The sequence below is a fragment of the Amblyomma mixtum genome, chromosome 3, assembly GCF_055824585.1.
Source record: "Amblyomma mixtum isolate Tamu chromosome 3, ASM5582458v1, whole genome shotgun sequence".
Lineage (NCBI taxonomy): Eukaryota > Metazoa > Arthropoda > Arachnida > Ixodida > Ixodidae > Amblyomma > Amblyomma mixtum.
In genome coordinates this window covers 170,905,148-170,925,680 of record NC_143014.1, presented here as the reverse complement: position 1 = coordinate 170,925,680, position 20,533 = coordinate 170,905,148, and the positions used below count along the sequence as shown (strand labels likewise).

The window sequence follows — 20,533 nt, the reverse complement described above, 5'->3', positions numbered from 1 at the left end:
ATTTTCATCGGATATTAATCTTTTCTAATTATTTGATATTACTTTTAGTTTCACTAGCTGAAAACATTTCCTACTTCTAAAACAACGCAAAATCGAACGTTTCCCTCGTCAGTAGCATGGCGTGTCGATATGTGCGCAATATATTGAGGTACTATGATAGCGAACTACTGAGTCATACGGGCAATAGCAGCGCAAAGAAAACGAAACAATGAGAAGACTGTGCTGCTGTAGCCGGTATGAATGTGCACCAACTTGCTCAACTTCCCGTATTGGAGAACTACTCAGAATAAGAATTTAAAAAAAAAATCAGCCTTACAAGGGCTTTTGAAAAAGTCCCTCATGGAGCGGTTTGCAGAGTGTGCCGACCTCGGCTATTTTTTACCCCGAAGACGAGAGCTTTAAAAAAAAAAAATTACTGTTCGCTTGGATAAAAGTTTCAGAAGACAATACAACACAGAGTTCTGAAAAAAAAAACAAAAAAAAAACGCTTGTATTGAGATTGAATGTTCGAACCCAACTAGCCCCATGAATGGAAGCCCTATAATCGGTTCTTTCTTCTGAGAGGCTATTAAAACGGCGTGCCAAAACAACTGTGGCACGAACTTCGCTGTAACGTACGCAGTGAGTACGTACAGGTCATTTAATCCTTTCGCCAAATTTACTTGCTATTTCTATCAACATTTTCAATTATTATGGAACTTTTCCGCAAAAGGGTAATCCAGGGTGAAGTAATCGACGGTATCATGTTGCAGTCGGGTGAGGTTGGCGTCGGGAAAGTTGCCAACGCATTACTTTTTTTCGCCGTGAATAGGTAAAGTAATGAGTTGCTACAGAAAATATTCAGTCATTTTCCCATGAGAATGAAGGCTTGGCGACCAGTGACAAATGCTTATGGGCGTAGCGTGTGTTAAGGCAGAAGCCTACGGCGCCAGTAACTAATTCCCCCCCCTACCGTGTCCGTCTGAAGTCGGGAGGGGTTAGGAATGGTGACAGCGGGTCGCGCGCTTCGGACGCTCTCCAAGGCCGCGGGAAGCGGGGAGCAGACCGCGAACAGCCTTGTCAGGGCTGCAGAGGGTCGGCGACCGTTTCACATTGAAGAGAGATGAGCTGTCAAGTGGGGGTGGGGGGTCAGTAAGGTCGGCGCCTTCTGAAATAGCTAAGCAGTGGGCTTACTGGCGCCTCTAGAGTCGGGCTCTGGCGAGCACTGGGCTCCGCCCACCTGTATGTACAGTGTCATTGCAGCGGTATTGGTCGAAATTGGGCGAGAGCAGGTTTGATAAAGCTCCGCCCAATTATCGAAGGCATTAAAACCTGCTGCAAACAACGAGCAAGGAGCGCGCCGAGTCTCAGTCTCGGCCGCTTTTATACGGCCCTTCTTTTAAACAGCCTTTTTTAAACAGCCTTTCTTTAAACAGCCTTTTATCTTAGTACTTGTATTTTGTTCCAGTCTTCAATAAACTAGTTTTGTTGTCAAGAAGTTTGGAGTGGCTGCCCCAACCGGCAACGTGTCGCAGGACGAGCGTACGAGGACGTGAACTGCTATACGATCGTCGGCCAACGGAAGAAATTTAACTGATGCCTGCCCAGGAGGACCAGCGTTTCAAGTTAACTGGTGCCGTGACCAGGATCAGCGGGTTCAAGTTAACTGCGTGACTCGTGGAATATTGCATTCGTCGTTTTTGAAAGTGCGCGATTAGTTACGACACCAAACAGTTATTCAGGGCTGCCTTTAGATGAATGCCGGTTAAATTATTTGTTTTGGCGCAACAAAATCGATGAAATGTAGCCGACAGCTGGCACCTGATGTGGGCGTAAATTGATGGTCTTATCAAGTGCTGCCAGTAGCAAACGTATTTCCCGCTGCAAATATAAAATCAAGCAAAAGTGTACGCGGCATTATCGATGCCGATAGCTTTCGAGCAGAAAGATGCCAGAACAGGTTGACAGGGTCCAAACCATTTTGGTGGAATCGAAGAATGAAAAACACATGCAGTATATAAGAAAGTGATACATTCAATACAGTGCATTAATAGAAAATGGCACAATTACAATATGGCATCTCAAATCAGTAAAACAATGTATGCTGAAAACATAACAATAAACGCAGTAGACGTTAGCTTGGTGGTAATTTCAGAATGTTCCTTGAAGAAATATTATCAGCGAGTCCCATTCATTGTGAATAGATGTCACGCAATTTTACACGTGCTGGCGTCTGACAGCCAGCTTCCAAAGCCCCTGCCTAGGGAACTGAGTGAAGCTGGAATAACTCTGTAGCGTGGAAGATAGTACATACAGATGGCGCGTTTGGCAGGCATTGTTCTGTACGCGTAAGAACACTAAAAGTTATATAGTTCCTTTACTTAGTTTATTTGGCAGTCCATATAGAAGAGGGAGTCCGCTCAAGGAGGGTCGCTTTGATTAACTTCATTCCGCAGTAAGTTTTGTCGCCACTGTATGGTACAGAATGGGAAGAAACGAGTCAGAATGATGTGGGTACCAGCGAGTGCTGAAAAATTTGAGGGACACTAAAGCTCCGCCTCTGAGGGTATGACGCGATAACGTTGATGGGTGCGTTCAGCGGTTCCTCTTGCCCACGCCGGCATGGACATTGTTTTATATTGTGCGAATGACCGCACGACCTACGTAGTATAAAGCCCCGCTTTACACAAGCCGTACGAACGTGCCTGCGTGGCCTAGGCGTAGCGTGTCTGACTTGTAGCCCAAGGCTCAGGGGTTTGATTCCTGACTAATTACCCCAATTTTCTTTTCGGCACAATTCATTAAACTTATGCGCTTTCATGTCGTAATGACATTTGATTCATGTTGCGACCTTCTAATGACCAGTTTTCTAACGTCTGAATCACTTTTCATTCCACAGCTCGACGTTTGGCGCCACGACCCTATCGACCAATCCGCACACACCGGCGACGAAGCCAACTGCGCTGGGTTCCACGCTGAACGGGACTCTTAATGCTATCGCTTTCATATTTTCCTTCAAGGTGCTCGCAGGAAACCTTTCTTTTAGAACATGATAGTGGAAAGAGGGGCCCAAGTTTTTTGGGACAATAACACTGCCCCTTTTAGAACAAAAAAAAAAGTAAATGTTTAGAGCATGTACTCGTTGATTGTGACGTCATTTGTTTCCGGTGATATATTGCAAAGAACTCTTAGCAAAGAATTACCGCTTACTCCGTTACGCGGTGTTTGAACGTAGTGTTTCACATTTTTATACCAAATATGTGTTTGGACATGGTACAATTCAGTGAAATGTGTTGGCGCGTCGAGAATGTCACGCAAACTTTCAATTGGTGTACGTTTCTTTTGCAGAAAATGTTAATATGCGTGTGTAGCATACCAGATCAGTAATGACGACGAGACGTTAACATTGCTGTTGGATGCACTAGCTGAAGTTAAGAGCGGGTAGTGTGCGTTGCAGCCAGCAAGGCTGACAGTTCCTATTGATGGCGAGCGTCGCGTTTCTCGCTAAACGGGCTCCAAATGAAGTGAAACTTGTCCATCGCGTAAAAGTAAACACGCCGGGTTCGAAGTCACGGATAGTCCCTTGTCTGATCCCAGCTGCGTGTCAGACATACAGGTAGTTCATTCGTCGTTTTATTACCCTGAAGACCCCTTTCGGGGTATTGCATAAGGGGCGGGTTACATATCATGGGTGAGATTACAATTTTTGATTGTGAGGAGGAACACTCGTCGCAAATGGCGATGGGCAGGTGATGGCAGCAGTGACGTGGGGAAGGCCGTTCTAGATGATAGCTGTTCGGGGAAAAAATGAGCCAGCAAACGTAGCGGTTCTAGTGAGCGGTCGAGCAACATAAAATGGATGCGTAGTGTGGCGGGTTACGCGTGAAGGTGTTGCTAGGTGTGGGGGATGATTAAGCGAACTGTGAAATATCTTACGGAATAGGCAAAGGCTAACTGTATGACGACGAGTGCTTAGGTTAAAGAGTTCGGACTGAAGTTTTAATGCTGTTACGCTGGTATTGAAAGAGTAATCGGAGTGAATGAATCTTACAGCGCGATTTTGCAAAGCTTCAAGGGCGTTAGCTAGATAAGTTTGATGCGGATGTCAGATAGGAGATGCATATTCTAGTCTAGACCGGATGAGAACTTATAGGCGAGTAGTTTCACGTGCGGTGGAGCATGACGTAGGTGACGTTTCAGAAATACAAAAGATCAGTTTGCTGTTGATATGACATTAGTGATATGAGTGCGCCTAGAAAGATCACTGCCTAAGGTTAGGCCAAGGTATTTATAAGATTGTACAAGTTCGATAGCAGAATTGAGGACAGTATAGCTAAAAACGAGGGGCTCTTGGCGACGGTGGAAGGAGACAAGTTTGCATTTGTTAGCATTCAGCTTCATGAGACATTGGTCGCACCAGCAGTAAACGTGATTAAGATCATTTAGGATATCTCCTTGATGGGATGTGTTGGTTATTGTGCGATAGATGACACAATCGTCGGCAAACATGCGAACGTTACATGTTAGATGCGTTGGCAAATCGTTAATATAGATTAGAAACAGCAGTGGACCAAGGACAGAGCCTTGTGGGACGCCTGATGTTACTGCAAGGCAGGAAGAACTTTGGTTGTTAACAAAAACAAACTGGGAGCGGTTTGTTAGAAATTATTTGTTCCAAGCAAGAATGTTAGGATGTAAATTTAGCTGCTCTAGCTTTAGTAGCAAACGTGCGAGGAAGTCTCTTTTAAAGTCACTAAAGACTATCCGCGAGGTATGTAAATGGACTAATTTTCGCTGTAAGTAGCCATGAGACCCATTATTATTTCTACGATAATTCCGAAGTTAATCCCAGAACTTCTGCGAGAAGCTGCGCCCAGTTTCTCTTCGGGATTGTAGTGCGTAAGCTCCGACAATACTTGTGAAGAGTGGCTTATTACCGGCCAAATGTAAGGGAAATTAAAGTACGCGCCAAGAATTGTAGTAACGTAGTGTTGACCGCTAGGCAGCTGCGGTGCGTACGAGACTTCCATGACTCATTTTGCTTTAATGTGTCGCCAGTGCTCAACTTTCTTAAACGCTATCGATCTGGGCTCGCTCATGCAGAATGCTTACCCAAGCTCTCTTAACAAGAGCACTGACCTAGTGCCGTTTTACTAAGTCCAATCTATGGCGGCACCTTAACGCGCGAACTCCGGTGGTTTATTGCCGCCCTTGGGAACCTAATTACCCTCGGCGGCAATTTACACCAAAGTTCGCGTCTTGCCGTCATGGAGCACTCTGTGGGAGCATTATGGCACCCTGGTGAGTCAACGTGAACAAACTAGGCAGTAATAAGCGCGAGGATAACGTCCCGACCTTTTTGAGACACGCTTTCGTGGGTTCATTAACTTGAGAGCCGTCCGTGCGTAGTGCAGACACAAATTAATTAGTTTTTAGGGCTGAAAATTACGCGCAAGAAAATTATGATACAAGCCTCTGAATACAGCAATTTATTTCACACATTGGAAAGTGCAGGCGCTGGCATCATGCGAACTGAACACAAGCATACAAGTGAAATGGCGAGGATACCGCAGAGGGGAAAAAAAGATCCCGTGGCAAGCTTCAACAAAATATTTTGGCCTCTGAAATGCGATTTTGCGCCCGAGAGATGCGGTTAATTCCTATTTTCCTTTGTTCGCACATAGCTACGGGTGCACGTACGCCGCAGAAAATAATATTTCTCATAAAAAATTCGCACGATCTGAAGGAAATATAAACACGAGAACGAAGGGAACGCAAATGCGGTATAATATTCTTCGGCAACATCGATTTCTTCTTTCGCGACTTTTGCAGACAAAACTGTTTCGCAAAGCTGATGCACTCTCCTGTGGCACCAGTTTCGTTGCTAAAGTGTACGGCCTATCGCAACGTGCTCCGGCCATATTGCACCCGATCGTCGCTGTTCGATTCCCTTAGTGCTCATCCTGCGCCTTTCTTCGGGCACCACGTAGTTTAGCGTTGTTTTCCTTTAGGAATGAAGCAGTGCCAACTCGCCCAGCTCCCCTTCGATTCGTCAAAAATATTGATCCTGATAAGAACGCAATTAGTTAAGTCTACGGTATAGAAGTATTGCGCCGATGGTCTAACTCCAAATTCTTGCTAGCTTCTGCTCTTCCTTCCTTCCTTCCTGGATTCCTCAAAAGAATTTCGCAGCGTTGTCTAAAAAGGGGGCGCGGATAAAAAGGAATGGCTTCCTGTCCGAGCTTAGCCATTACTACAGCTTACAGCGGTAGTGACACAACAAAGCTGTCAAAAACTGCACATTCCGCCACTTACTTCAGCTACATGCCAAGGCACAGCTTCCTTTGCAATTCGTTAGAATCGCCCCCAAAAGGACACGATAGGGCAGAAATTCAAGAGTTATGTTGAGTTATGTTGGGGGTGTTGGTTCAGGAAAATACGTTCAGTGCTGATATATTCGTGACGATATATATATATAACAGCACCCGTTCTGTGTTGTGTGTTTTATCATGTTCTCTTTCCTGCGTGCTGGATTAATCTGCCGATTTTACATCGAACTTCTGAAAATTGTTGATTTAGCGCTTTCTACAATTTTCTTTTGACATCTCGCAAGTCCGAATTTGGTCAAAATTTTCGATTTCTCAATTTTTTTTTCGCAACTCCCGGGCCGTCATCTGCCTGGCGTAAAAAAAAAAAAGTTGTAGCGTATTATGCAGTACAGCTTCAGAAAATCACGTTTTTTTTGCGCGATAATTAAAAAATGTGAGCAGTCGCGCTTCTGATCATCCCGGCGCACTGCGAATTCCGCGGATTTCGTAATATCACCACGAAGAGGCGAGGACAGAAGGTAAGATATCCTTTGGTTACAATGACGCACTTCTCAGACCAAAAGACAAAGCATACGGAGGCGATAAACGAGGTGAACGAGATTACACAGAACAGGGCTTTGTGAATATGTTGCCATAAAAAAACAACTTGTGTACTTCCGCTATTACTATTTAAAGCCGCGGGGATAACTTTACGAGGTTGTTAACGGCAATTGCTCAGCGACTATAATAGCCAGTTAAAAAAAGAACGCAGTTCTGAAATCAGCCCAAGACTTTAGATATCTGCGCTAAATTTGGTTCCATTTCATGCATATCTAACGAAATTGCTTTAATTGCCCCATCTACCCTTAAGGCGTCATGTGCAAGTGCAGGTAATTTCTGCTCAGTATAGCACATATTTTATCTGGGGCGCCGCCATTCAGGGAAGGTGGCGCCGTCTATGCTCTGTTTCTGTCCCTATAGTGCCATGCCGGTATGCGCGCACACGGTGCAGCACGGCGGTTCCGCAAATTGTCATTTCGGAGCTTCTGAATTTTTTTGTGTGAGTTTTGTGTGAGGAGCTTTTCCGCTCCTGGATGGCGGGAAAAGCTTTTCGAGCAAGACTGCCGCCGTTTGGTGGAGCGATGGCCGGAACTTCAGCGGATGATGGGGCCGGAGGCACTTCCTTCGTCGTTCCGATGATTGACCTATGTAAGCGAAATTTGTTTACGAGTTGTTTGTAAGCTCTAGTGCACAGCAAAGGTCGGCCGCTGGCTACGACGGCTGTAGAGAAAGCGACACAGGCAGCCGCCAAGCTTCTTTTATGCTATTTGATTGAGTTCAATAGACTACGCTTACAAGCCTGGAGAACAAAGTCACTTCGTGAATGTTTGCGTTAGCCGCACTTCATTTTGCTTAAGTACACTTGGTGTGCAGACGCGAACTTTATTGTTCGACTAGTCATAGTGTTGGTTTCGTTTCGTGAAAGCCGACCCGGATACAATTCAATTTCGGGCGGGTGCTACAATGCACTTCTCATCGAGGTACGCGTCGTGCCAGATTCAGGCGCTTGATCCCCGGTGCCCTCTCTGCGCTACAGCGGGTTATGACTTTGAGATAAATGCTCGCCTACGCGCAGATCTAGGCGGTAGGTACGAGAATGTTCACTAAGCCAGAGCGCGCAGGCACCGAACGAAAGCAACGTCTACGCTAGTTGACGTGGTGTTTGTCACCGTCGCTTGCTTGGGGGCTTGGCCATTGAGTGATTGAACGAGCAGCGGTCGTTCTCGCTGCCTCGTCGCTTTTTTTTTTTCTCGTACGAAGTGTCCCCTCCGCACTCGACTAAAGAAAAGTGCTGCGGCCCTAAACAACTGTCGCGCTGAACAATGAAAGTCAGATTAGAGGTTACACTGGTACAGACACGGGTATTAAGCACGCTACGCGTCTTCACTAAAGCTTTTAGGCTTTGGTAGCTTAACCACTGAAGCAGTCAGCACGCTCTTTTGTTTTTGCCAAGGCCCATTTGCTCGCTGTAATAACGCTGCTGCAACAACATTGATCATTCGGCAGTGCTGTAATGTGGCATATCATTTGTTGTTATATGTAGCATGCAACAAAAATTTGGAGAGGTCTTTTTTCTATTTATCTTAACTACCTCCTTCCACTGCGCTGATTTTCTGATCCTCATACTTGTCTGCAGGTGACAAGCTGCACAAGCATCCAAGTGTTGTGACTGACTGGAGTGATGACTTAAAGAACTCGGCTCTCGATACATGGTCATAGCGCCAAAACTCGTAAACCTGTTTTGTCGCGCAAAATACAGCAGGACACGAACGTTCCCCAATGCATCATGCTGTGGTGACCGTGCCGCCCGTGCGTATCAGAGCAGGAGAAGGGGCGCCGCGCGCGCCGGTTCGAGGCTATCTTTCTCCTCGCACCGAAAACGGTCTATAGCTGGATCAACGTCACATTTTAACCCTCAGTTCTCTGCTCATAGGCGGCTGTCGATATGGTGACTAAAATAGTGATTAATCTTATTAGTATTGTCGTAAAGCTTTATGTGCTTGTTTGGTTTTACTTGACAGCATTAGTGATGTTGAATACTTTGTATTCGTTTTAGTGCGGTGTAACACGCTATGTAAAATGTGTACTTTTTGGTGTACGCATATTGCACGACACATATGTTTCAAGAGCATCTGTGTGTGATATGACAGCTGCTCTTGGGATACGATTTCCAGGAATTAAAACGCTGATGTCTGTTTTATGTCAGCGCCCTGTAAATGTAAATCTAGCTACAGGGAACTCCATGGTCGTCACCATTTTAGATGCAAGGTCTTGATTTACTGACGTTTGGTTTGGTTTGGTCTATAGGTGTTTAACGTCTCAAAGCGACTCAGGCTATGATAACCGCCGTAGTTAAGGGCTCCTGAAATTTCGACCCCCTCGGGCTCTTTAACGTGCACTGACATTGTGCAGTACACGGGTCTCTAGCATTTCGCCTCCATGGAAATGCGATCGCCGCGGCCGGGATCGAACCCGCGTCTTTCGGGTCAGCAGCCGAGTGCCATAACCAATGAGCCACCACGGCGCGAAGTTGCCTTAGAAGAACACCGTGTTAAAATGAGATCAAAAGCCTTTTAAAAGTCCGGAAATAAAGAAGTTCAAGTGCTTCCTTTTTCTGAAATTGAATTTGCTAAGCGAATAAATTCATTGTGGCTTTTAACGGATGCATTGTTATCCGGACGGTTGTTTCTTCATGAATAGTGAGAAAGAGCGGTGAATAACGAATTAGGTTTGTACAAGCGAATATGGGGCTGATCGTTGAAGTTGTGGTTGAGGAGCAGAAAAACGCGATGTGCAGGCTAGATAAGGGTGGCGGATAACAACGATGGTGCATGGAAACATAACAATGAGAACATACTCTTCGTTTTTCCAGAGAGATTAAAGTAAGCGACTTTTTTCTTCCTGTAATACTAGATCTTCGTGAAAAAAATGACCGCGGCTTAGGTCAGCTAACCCTGGTTATGCAAGTGAAAGTCACGCTTGCATAACCAGCGCGAAGTCACGTTGCAGCTTATTGCTGCAGTGCCGCGTGTCTGCCGCAACGTTGTCAGCGCTAACGCATGCAGCCCACATCTCTCTTTACCTTTTCCACGTACCTCAAAGCGCGATTGAGGCTTCCACTGACCCAGGGAGCCAGTTATGCGCTCTTCCTTTCCTCAAAATCATCGGAGTCTACAACGGCAATGAACGCAATGAATGCCGATGGCCTATAGCTTCAGTGCCGCGTTTCTGCCACAACGCTGTCAATGCCAACGCACACAGCGCACATGTGTCACTACCGCCAAGTAGCTAAATGCGCGACTGAGGTGTCCACTGTCCCAGGGGACCAGTTATACGCATCTCCTCTGCTTTCGAAGCTCCCGCTCTTCATCGGTTTCGGCTGCCCATTTAGCGCGTTCACGCTTCCTGTCGATTGCTAAGTCCCTCGCACGGTTGGCAATGTCAACCGGATGATCAGACTCGGTCCGATGTCTGCGAGTACCCACTCTCGAGGACGTCTGCTCCGGCTGACTTGCTTCGTCCATAGCCAGACACTGGATAGGCAGCGCGCAGCGCCGCGACGACGGCGGAGCTCGCGGCTGCAGCTGCTGCGAGTCACGTGGTACGTCACGTGGTTACTTACGCAGATACGCTCCTCCCGTCCAAGGTCATTCGTGCAGATACAGCGAAATCGGCGCCGCTAGCCTAGTAAAGCTTTCGCTTTAAAATTTCTTGTGATAAACGGGGCACCTTTATTCTGAAATGATTCTAATTTATTGCTAAGCGCGCCTGATGGGGATTCTAGATTAATAAATCTGTTTCCGGACGAACAAGTGTTTTGTATGACATTGCGTTTGTTTTTGTGATAAACCCCTTATACTTTGTCTCTAACGTTAACTTCCATTTGCCAACATTCGCGACACGACGCTAGTTAATTAAAGTCTCACTGTAAAGAAGCTTCATCCGAAGGCTCATTTACCTTCCTGAATATGACACAATAGTCTGAAAATGAACTTATATGGGAGTAAAAGTTATTAATAATGTCATTATTATACAGGGTGTTTCACCTAAGACTTTACACAATTTTTAAAAATGGGCTTTTTGAGTTAGAAGAGCGCTTTTTTCGGCATAGCATTATCAGCGGTGTAGTACACCAGAATACAGCTAAGACGTGCTAACTAGCAGGCTGGTTAACTAATATTCAATAGTTAACTTTTTAACTACTGATGAAAGGCTTCTTACTATTGAGAGGCGTGTAGCCCACCGTATGTAATATCCACATCAGTTTTTAGAATTTCGAAAACGCGGTTACCCTCGGCACTGTGGACCAATAAGTTTCGGCTATTTCGAGGATTTGCGTGCACTGGAGAGGTTGCTTTGCCTGAAAGAGCGTGTATTTTGGCGCGATGTAGCCAAAATTTGTTGGGCCACAGCGCCGACGGCAAACGCGATTTCGAAATTCTAAAAACAGATATGGATATTACTGAAGGTGGGTTATGCGCCTCTCAATAATTAAGGAGCCTATCATTAATGGTTAAAAAGTTAACTATTCAATACTAGTCATCCAACCAGCTAGTTGGCTCATCTTAGCTGTATTCTGATGCCCTACACCGCTGACAATGCTATGCCGGAAAAAGCGCTCTTCTAACTCATAAAGGCTATTTTTAAGAATTGTGTAAAGTCTTGGGTGATCTTGGGTGAAACACCCTGCATATTAGAAAAAGAATGGGCCCGAGCATTGCGCAGTGCGGCACCCCATTTCTTGCATGAGCCAAAGAGGAACTCATGCCACCTATGGAAACAGAGTCATAACGATCTGTTAGAAGATGTGTAATCCACAGAACAACATCACTGTTCATATTTAAGCCGTTATTCTTGACTATTAACCATTTATGCGGCACTTGATTGAAAGGTTTTTAAAAGTGAATGATTATGGCATCAATTGGTATTGAAGCATGCACTGCTAAATAGAGATCAGTTTTCAGTTCGATTACATCGGAAACCATCCTGGCTAAACAAAAATCAGTTTTGCTGCGTTAGGCACTTCATAGTTGATGATGATACAATATGTTCTAGGTGCTTGCAAGGAATGCTTGCGAGGGAAATGGACCCGTAATTAGGAAGATGAGAATAATTAGCGGATTTAAGAATGGGGGTTACCTTAGCTAATTTCTAGTCATTGGGTACATGAGCCGTTTCTGCTGATTGCCGAAATAAGGCGGCTACGTATGACTGGTTTTACATATACATATGACTCGTTTTGTCATCTTTAATAACTTTGCACACATGCCGCCAGGGCCTGGAGCCAAGTTAGGAGCGAGGCGATAGATGGAAGCTACAGTCCCTTTGGAGGTAATAATAGTAATGTCCATAAAAGAATTCAGGGAGTCCCATGTTAAGTTCGGTGACAATGGATTTTCGATTGCAAATGCAGAACCAAATAAGAATTGAATTCAGCTGCCGTCTCTGATGGTGAGAGGACACAGTCGCCTTTACTATTTTACATGGCGTTAGATGAATTCTTTCGATTAACAACGTTCCAAAATTTTTTGCTGTCATTTATTAATAGATTTGGTATATCATCATTATAAAATATGATTTTCTGCTTGAATTGCGAATTTACATTCTTTGGACTGCTTTTATAGCGCGGACAATCATAATCAGAGCCGGTTAGCTTTGCTTTCGAGTTGAGCCACTTTTGTTTTGTTAATGCAACGTTTCACATGGGAAGTGAACCATGAGTAAAAACAGCGCCGAGAAAACACGAAGGAGGGACAAGACGACGGAGACAGCCGCTTGTCTGTATCGTCGTGTTCGTCCGTCATGTTCTGTTTCGCTATTTTTCGTCATGAACGTATACCGCCTCGCCCAACTTTCCATGTTGTTTTATGTGACCATGAGTTCTGAGTAGTTGCAGTGATTACAATTTTTCGAATGTTCTTTTCCTTCACTTGAGTTAGCTTTGTTTTGATTATGCGCCTGTTCTCGCTTGCGATGCTGTAAAAAAAATACGATCGCAGAAACCGCAATGAAAATAATGGCAATTCTCTAAGCATTGTATACACGTTCGATCTCTTCAAATCGAATATAATTTTCTGTATTTAAGGAGAATTTACTGGTTACTCCCAGCGTCGTTTGGTTTCACTGCTTTCAAAGAAAATTCACAGCGTAAAACATTGAGATTACTAAGACTATCTAGGACACGAACAAGAACGTCACTTGGTTTCATTGTCAAAACAAGATAGAACAAGTAATCTCACGTGTCGGAACAGTAGCCATTTAGCTGAGATCAAACAAACCAGGAATATCTAGGAATCCTTTCAGAAAAACAGGGGAGTTTGGATTCTTTTTTTTTGCGGAAAAGGTAGTGGTTAATAAAAATTTATTCTCCTGTAAATTCACCCGGGGTTCCGGTCGTTCCGGAACCCCGAGCTAAATCCTCAGGATCCGGATGAAGTGTGCATTTCGTAGCTTTCTTGCATGTGCGCCTGAAACAACGAGCAAAGCGGGGACCAATTAAGCAACCTGTCGGACGCGGAAGTTACCTGCAGGAGCCAACTCGGGCTCGTACGAGCAAGATATGAACCTTAGCCAGACTTTTCTTTCCTTTCGCCGCTCCTCCTCCTCCTGTCTCTTTGCCAACTCTAACTATCCGCCCCCTCTTTACCTTGCACTTCCATGTTCTCATTGCACTGTTTCTTTCACTAGCACCTAATCTGTCCTCCTCATCCCAGTTCGCTCCCTTCGAGTACTTTCCCCTAGATTAACTTTAGCGACTTCGGTCTTGCAGATCTCCAACAGGTCCGAGAGACATACTACCTGCAAGAGTTTTCTAAGTAAAAAAAAAAAAAGTCGGAGTGTCGAAAGCAAAGCATGATTACTCGCTGGGCAGTGGTGTCGCATCATTTATGTATGCCCACAGCAACCCATGGCGACAGAAGGAAAGCGGGGATTGAGAAGCTTTTCCTGGGTACTTTACAGTTTTTCGTGGCTTTTCAGAGCAGCTTTCACGCTATGACTAGCTTTACCGGGTGCATGCCAACAGGCGGCGCACGAAAACGCCAGTTCGTTTTTCAGTGGTCCCCCTTGCCGAGTTGTCATTTTGGAGTTAGTTCTTAGGCCACTCATTATGCTGCGAAAATGCTGCAAATTCACTGTTTTCTGTAGCTTATTTTGATTTATCTGCAGGAGCACAATTGCTATGGTTCTAAGCCAGTGGGTGCCAATGCAACCAGCAAGCTTGAGCACTGGAAGGGAAACAAGCTTCCCCATTAACGTAAGCTTCAGCAGACAGCAACGTACATCTATTTAATAACAAATGACGTGCAAATTACTGTAATAACAAAACACCGTAACATAAAGCAAGGAAAAATTGACTTGTCAAAGTTCTGATAATGAGGTACTACAAATTAACAGACTTGAAGAGGGGTGACTAATCGAAGAGACAGATCCGGAGGCATAGCTATTTGATATGGGCGGGCTTCGTTTCTGCAGGGTAAACATCGTTAATGAAAGCTGCCCTTAACGCAAAGAAAAGAGTGGAGTTATTGTTTTGATTGTATACAAACTATTTTCTGTTTAAAGATTTCTTATCGTTCACTTTTACTTCATTTTTATCATTCGGCATGCTGACTGGGAGATCTTGATGATAACGGCGGTACAGTGCCTCACAGGCCTACGACGAAGAACAAAACGACTTGGTTTTGACGGAAGTAGAAGGGATTTGTTATACTTTTCTTATCTAATTAAGATCAAGATGCACCACTTAAGGAAGGTTAACTGGTTCTTCGTCACGAGGTATAAAATATTGGGGATGAAAAAAAAATCTGCGTTCTGAGGCCTCAAGCACTAGAACATGTTGAGCGAGCTTCTTCGTTCTGCTTTATAAAACCCCACTCCGGTATGCGAGCGCAGCTTTCTCGCCGTTTGGTTGAAACGTGCAGTGCGTTAACGAGATGTGCGATAGGAGCTGACGCTGTGGCTCAATCGGATCATTCCGCATCTTGGGTTCTGGCCGGGATTTTGCGACAGTTCGCCACTGAAATAAGTTGAAAGGATGGGTCTTGTTTACTTTTCATTACTTTAGTTTTGGCTTAGGCTTACTCTTACATACTCAGCCGACTTTTTCTTACGAAAGAAAGGGCCTTACGCCAGCAACGAACGCAAAGTAGATCACTCAGAAGGGAAATGGTCTTGCCTCTTTTGGAAAACAAACGAATAAAGGAAAGGAGTTATGACATGCGAAGTGAATCGAAATGGTGGTGCAGAAAAAAAACAAGAGATTTAGACATCAAATGGAAAGGGAAGTAAAATGACAGCACGACTTTGCATTGCATTTTAGGAAAAAGCGGAGAGAAAAAAAGCAGCTTTCAAGGAATAATGTTCATGACATCGCTGCTTCCTAATACTGCTGCTCCCCATAATGCAGCGCCACAGGGAAACTGTCAGAGCTTGCCCTACGTGACATGAAAGTGGCGCATTTTTACAACAAAAGTAAACCTTTTTTCCCGTAGATTTAATGACGAGCCCTTATTGCCCCGTTCTGGGGGCGTGCGTTCAGCAGGTGTCGCGGTTTCTGGCAGAGTACGCTGATTTTGATTCTCGAGAAAAGGTTTCCTACTCTGGACACAAATCTGATCGTGCGTATTTTCCTCCTGTTTTTTACGTGAAGGAAGGTAGTCATTACAATGAAAGCTTATTTAAGGTAGGCCCAGCGATTGAGGAATTCCCGGAAAGAAAAAGATAAAGTAAATGATTAATGAAGCTGCCATTGCTCGTGCTTATCACTTAAAACTTTGCATGCTCCTTCTGATTATTTTCAGTAACAATGCGGCCGCTGACATTTTGCTACGCCTGCGCTATATTGTCATTTGCGATTCCGTATTAGAAATCAAGGCAGTTAAAGTGGTGCCAGGAGCTTACATTTATCGTGACTGAGTTCACTTAATCAATAGTGCCGCCGCGGTGGCTCAGTGGCTATGGTGCTCGGCTGCTGGCCCGGAAGACGCGGGTTCGATCCCGGCCGCGGCGGCTGAATTTCTTTGGAGGAGAAATTCGAGGCCCGTGTACTGTGCGATGTCAGTGCACGTTAAAGAACCCCAGGTGGTCGAAATTTCCGGAGCCCTTCACTACGGCGTCTCTCATAGCCTTAGTCGCTTTGGGACGTTAAACCCCATAAACCAACCAACCTTAATCAATAGTCATACCATTCCAGAATGCGGTTAAGTTCGTCTTGAAGAGATATGTGGTCGGATACATTAGCAACTGTGGGATAAACACTGCAGTCGCCGGCGGGCATGTGAATATTACAACATGGATTGGTCGGTAAGTAATTAGTATATATTGAAAATAAAAGCGGACTGAGTACAGACCCTTCAGGAACGCCTGACGTTCCTGGTAGGGCACTGGAATTGTGATTGGTACGAATAACAAACTGCAGGCGGATTATGATGTAACAATAGCGCACAAGGAACACGAGGGACGAAAAGGAAACGACGCAGACAAGCGCTATTTTGCGCTATTGTTACATCATGAACGTTATCCGACTTGCCCAACTTTCGGTTTTGCAAGCGGATTGCTAGGAATTCTTGAATCCATTTTGAGTCATCGGAGGGAATTTCTGAAACGGGAAAGTTTTATTTGAAAACACTTGTGGTGCCTTACAGAATGCTTTCGCAAAGTCCCGGAAAATGGCGTCGGTCTGTATATTGGCTAGAGCCAAAATTAGAATGCAGATCGTGAACACATATGGCCAGCTGCGTTTATTATAAGAAACTCATTCGAAATCCGTGTTGTACATAATAGAAACGATTGATTCGAGTCGAGAAAGCTGGACTGGGCGTACATGACGCGCTCTGTTTTTGCAGGACACACTATAGTAAAGGAAATAGGACGGCAACTTAGTAACAAATTTTTGATGCCCGATTTTTAGACTGGAACAACCTGTCCGCTTTTACAATAGTTGTCCAGACGGCAGTGACTGAAAAATGCACAAGAATTCGGCACGAACATTCCTAATATCCTTTAAAAGTTTCTAATTAATATACTGTGAATACGCGATGAATATGGTAGTTTCTTGTTTCTAATAAAGGAAGAAATGCTCAATTAGAAGAATTTGACCTGTGGCATATCATGCTCTGTCTTCGAAGGTTGTATTGGAATTGCCCTTTAAGTTTTATAAAGACGCACGAGAAGGCGGCGTTAAACTTTGTAGTGCGCTCAGTCTCAATGATAACTGTGCCAGATTTATCTGCGAGTGCGATCGAGCGAATATGATGCCGGCTTACAGCTTCTTACAATTTTACGGGGTCATTGATGACAATAGGTAGATCTGACTTTAATAAAAGTGTGGTTCGCGTCATGAATAGCGGTTAGATACTTTTTTGTCCGTGCTTTACTTTGCTTATGCGACACTGCGGCTCACACTTGGCTGAGAAGAAGAGAAGCTTCTTTTTGTTTTCAACCCTTAAAGAATTTTATTAAACCAAAATTTCCGTGAGTTAGCACGAGAGCTTAATTGCGGAATTAATTGATTAATTAATTAATTGGACTATCTACATTATTTTCTAACTGTAACAAACTCTCATGAGTACATAGAGAATACAAACTTGGCACAAAAGCTTCGAAAAAGGCGTTAAGTTCATTATTTATCATCTCGTAATTTACTTTGCCCTAAAGACGAATGGCTTTGTTATATTTTCGGTGCCAGGTTAGCGTGGCGACAAGTTAAGTTTGCGGCCACTTAAGTCAGTTAGTCATGTAATGGGCTGAACGCTCAGTGATTCGTTTATGCCAGGTCGAAAATGGTTGCACAATGTCTCGTTGCGCGGTTCAGCCTCACAGCTTAGCAGCTACCGCAGTGAAGTTGAGATTGTGGCAAAAATGTATAAATTTCTTTGCTACGCCACTGCGAGCTCCTGGGGCTGCCTGGTTATGCAAATCAGTACGCGGATAATTAAAACATGAAGCACTCTGATGCGAAACAACGCCGCCAGACATACTCAGCTAACAGGATCGGCAGCATATACTTCAGCTGCACACAACTGTCCCAGACTACCGAGGAGGGTTTTGTCAAGGCGGAGGAACTTTCACTAGCCATCACCTTCTGTTTGAACTGGGGTGGAAAATAAGACGCGTGTCATGGGCACAGGGAGTAAGAGCGGGCATGACGATTAAAATTATAAGATATAAATGATCAAAAAACAAATGAGGCGATGGACATGAATCGTGGGGCATTCTATAATAAAAAAAGCAGTGATTGAAAAGGAATGCTTCGACAATCGATCGGTTATCCACTAGAGTGGGGAGAGGGAAAATAAATGCAATATTCAAGGAACAATTGCTGATGGAGCGCTGATGAGGGCCGAGAGAGGACGCATAAGGTCGCAGCAGAACCTGAACGAAGAGCTGTGGACTTTAAAACCTCGCAGACACCAGCGAAAATCCGATTCCTAGTAGATGCCCTTATCTTTGACCTGCTCAGCCAGCGAAGAGCCACTACAACGGTCTGCGACCGGCCTCTACTTCATCGGGCACTTCGTAACTAAGATCTGAGGTGCCAATCTAATACACTGGTTCTAATCCTCTTTTATTTTTGTGCCCAGACTCTGTAGCGTGCCCCACTCCTCTTTTGTTTTGCATCTCGTCATTTCCTGGCGCCCAAGATCCACCTAGCGGTCATTAGCTCTGGACACGTCAAGCGGCCAAGTATTAGGTTCATCAGTATACGAGTACGTCCCCTCATTTTTATTATTTCATTCCACAAACATTTCGGTTCCCAGATTATTTTTTTATATATGTGTATATAATATATACTGCTCTTGAGGTGTCTCGCATGGCTCTCGTAATTCAGAATTTACAGCAAGCACGCGCGACCAACGGAGCTTGTTTAGCTCGAGACGTAACCTTATTAGTCGCTTCCGCGCGTAGCGCAGCGGCCCCGCCGTTTACGGCGCCTTTATTACTAAACAGGCACAGTTGCGCGCGCCCACCCTGCAGCGACACGGTCCCTGGAAAGTCACACGCCTACGCGTTGAGCGCGTGGGCGCGGAAGCGATGAAGACGGCAACGAAAAAAGGACTCTGCACACCTCACAGCTACGCGGGAAGCAACACGTTTATGCCCCGCGATGGGCTCGGTGGCAAAACGCTACGTGACGCTTGGGGCACCTCATAAATAATTCACGCGGGTAATGATGTTAAAGCAGTAAGGCTGAGAGCTGAGGACGGGGCTGCCCAAGAGGCACTCGTTGCGTTTAATAACGCCCCGCGCTGCCAAGAGCTGTCTCAGGAAGCTTCGGCGCTCTCTAAAGCTTCGCAGCAAGGTTTTTCTCGGTCAACAGCAGAAAAAAAAACTGCAAACGTCAACTTTACTGTGTTCACTGTCCTCACTTCTTTACATCGCTCTCTTTTAACTTACTCTAGCGTGAAATTTTGAAGGAATTCTTGTCAATTTTTTTTTCGCTAATATATTGTTAATATTTTCTGTTATAAATTTTTCTCTGTGCCTTTCGTCTAAAGCCTCCAATGTAATTTTAGGCTTTGGATCCACTGTGTGCTCAATCCCACTCTAAGCATGTGCCATGTTTTTGCGGAGATAAAACAAAAACAACTTTACTGAAACTGGGACCGGTAAAAGAGCATGCAATGAATGAAGAGGCTTCAAAAGAGCAGTCTTTCTGCTATTTATCTGAGAAAAAGGCGCCTTCGTGACCCCTTTCCTTAGCTCCTCGTTTTGGTTTAAATAGCGCTGGGCTCCGGGATCGAAAAGAGGTCAAGAAGGCTTGATAAACTTGTCTGTCCCGCTCATTAACAGCCTCGGCGACTTAGCCTACTTGTGACTCACTAACCCATTTTATTTATTATTGCTTTGATATCAAAATTACTTAAGGTGTGCTTAGTCATTATAAATCTGAGGTATGTGCCTCAGTTATTCACTAAGCTAGTTTGTACCACATGTCATTTCATTATATTGCGGTGCGTGTCGATTATTATTCAGTAGAAACTTATTGGGAGGAAAGGTAAGGCATATAAGCAGACGCTGACTGTTTTGAAGGGCATGGCCCACCTTGTGCCGGAATGTTCCTCCTCCGTCCTGATGCTGCTTCTAAACGATTGATTATAGATGAATCATCGTTGACCACTGCTTACGCTGTCACAGATCATTCATGCTTCAACTAAGAAAAGCGTAAGCTTCTTCGCTCCAAAACCCCTTTTCTTCAAAACTTTCAGCAAGATAACTTTTCCCACGTAAAGGAAGTAATACCACTACGACTCTTCAAGAGCTCTTCGCCTTTGCCTTTTCACATGCCGGACCTTGTTTTCGGAAAATGGCGCTCAGTGAAGCAGTCTTACAATGCACGTAGACTCCTGGCTGCGTGTGAGTACATGACCGATTTGCACTGTCCCTTTCAGAACGCAGGATGCTGTGCGCACTTTTTAGGTGCAACATACTGCTGCCGTTTGAAAGCCACTCCCTAAGGCCTCCCTCTGATAGCTGATGAGTTAAAGTAGGGAGCCCGTTTGGCACAGTAGGCGAAAAAGCGCCCACCCACCTTATGGCCTCGATCATCTGGAGGCCCATCCTGACGCAGTTGTAGGCGTGGCTTGGCCGGGACACTGGAAGTCCCGACACGCAGTAGTAGCAGTCACCAAGGATCTTGATCCGCATGCAGTGGTTCTCCTGCAAAAGACCACGGCTCCATTGGG

At 44.9% G+C, this 20,533-nt stretch overlaps 1 protein-coding gene across 2 annotated transcripts in view; it reads right to left on the bottom strand.

Moving 5' to 3' along the window:
• Positions 1–20,533, bottom strand: part of Ac76E (adenylate cyclase type 2 Ac76E) — a 508,349-nt gene that overhangs the window by 83,958 nt on the left and 403,858 nt on the right. For both annotated transcript variants that reach the window (XM_089581917.1, XM_089581916.1), the window contains one exon: positions 20,380–20,507. In XM_089581917.1, coding sequence (XP_089438043.1) covers positions 20,380–20,507 — 128 coding nt within the window. The remainder of the gene's footprint in view (positions 1–20,379; positions 20,508–20,533) is intronic.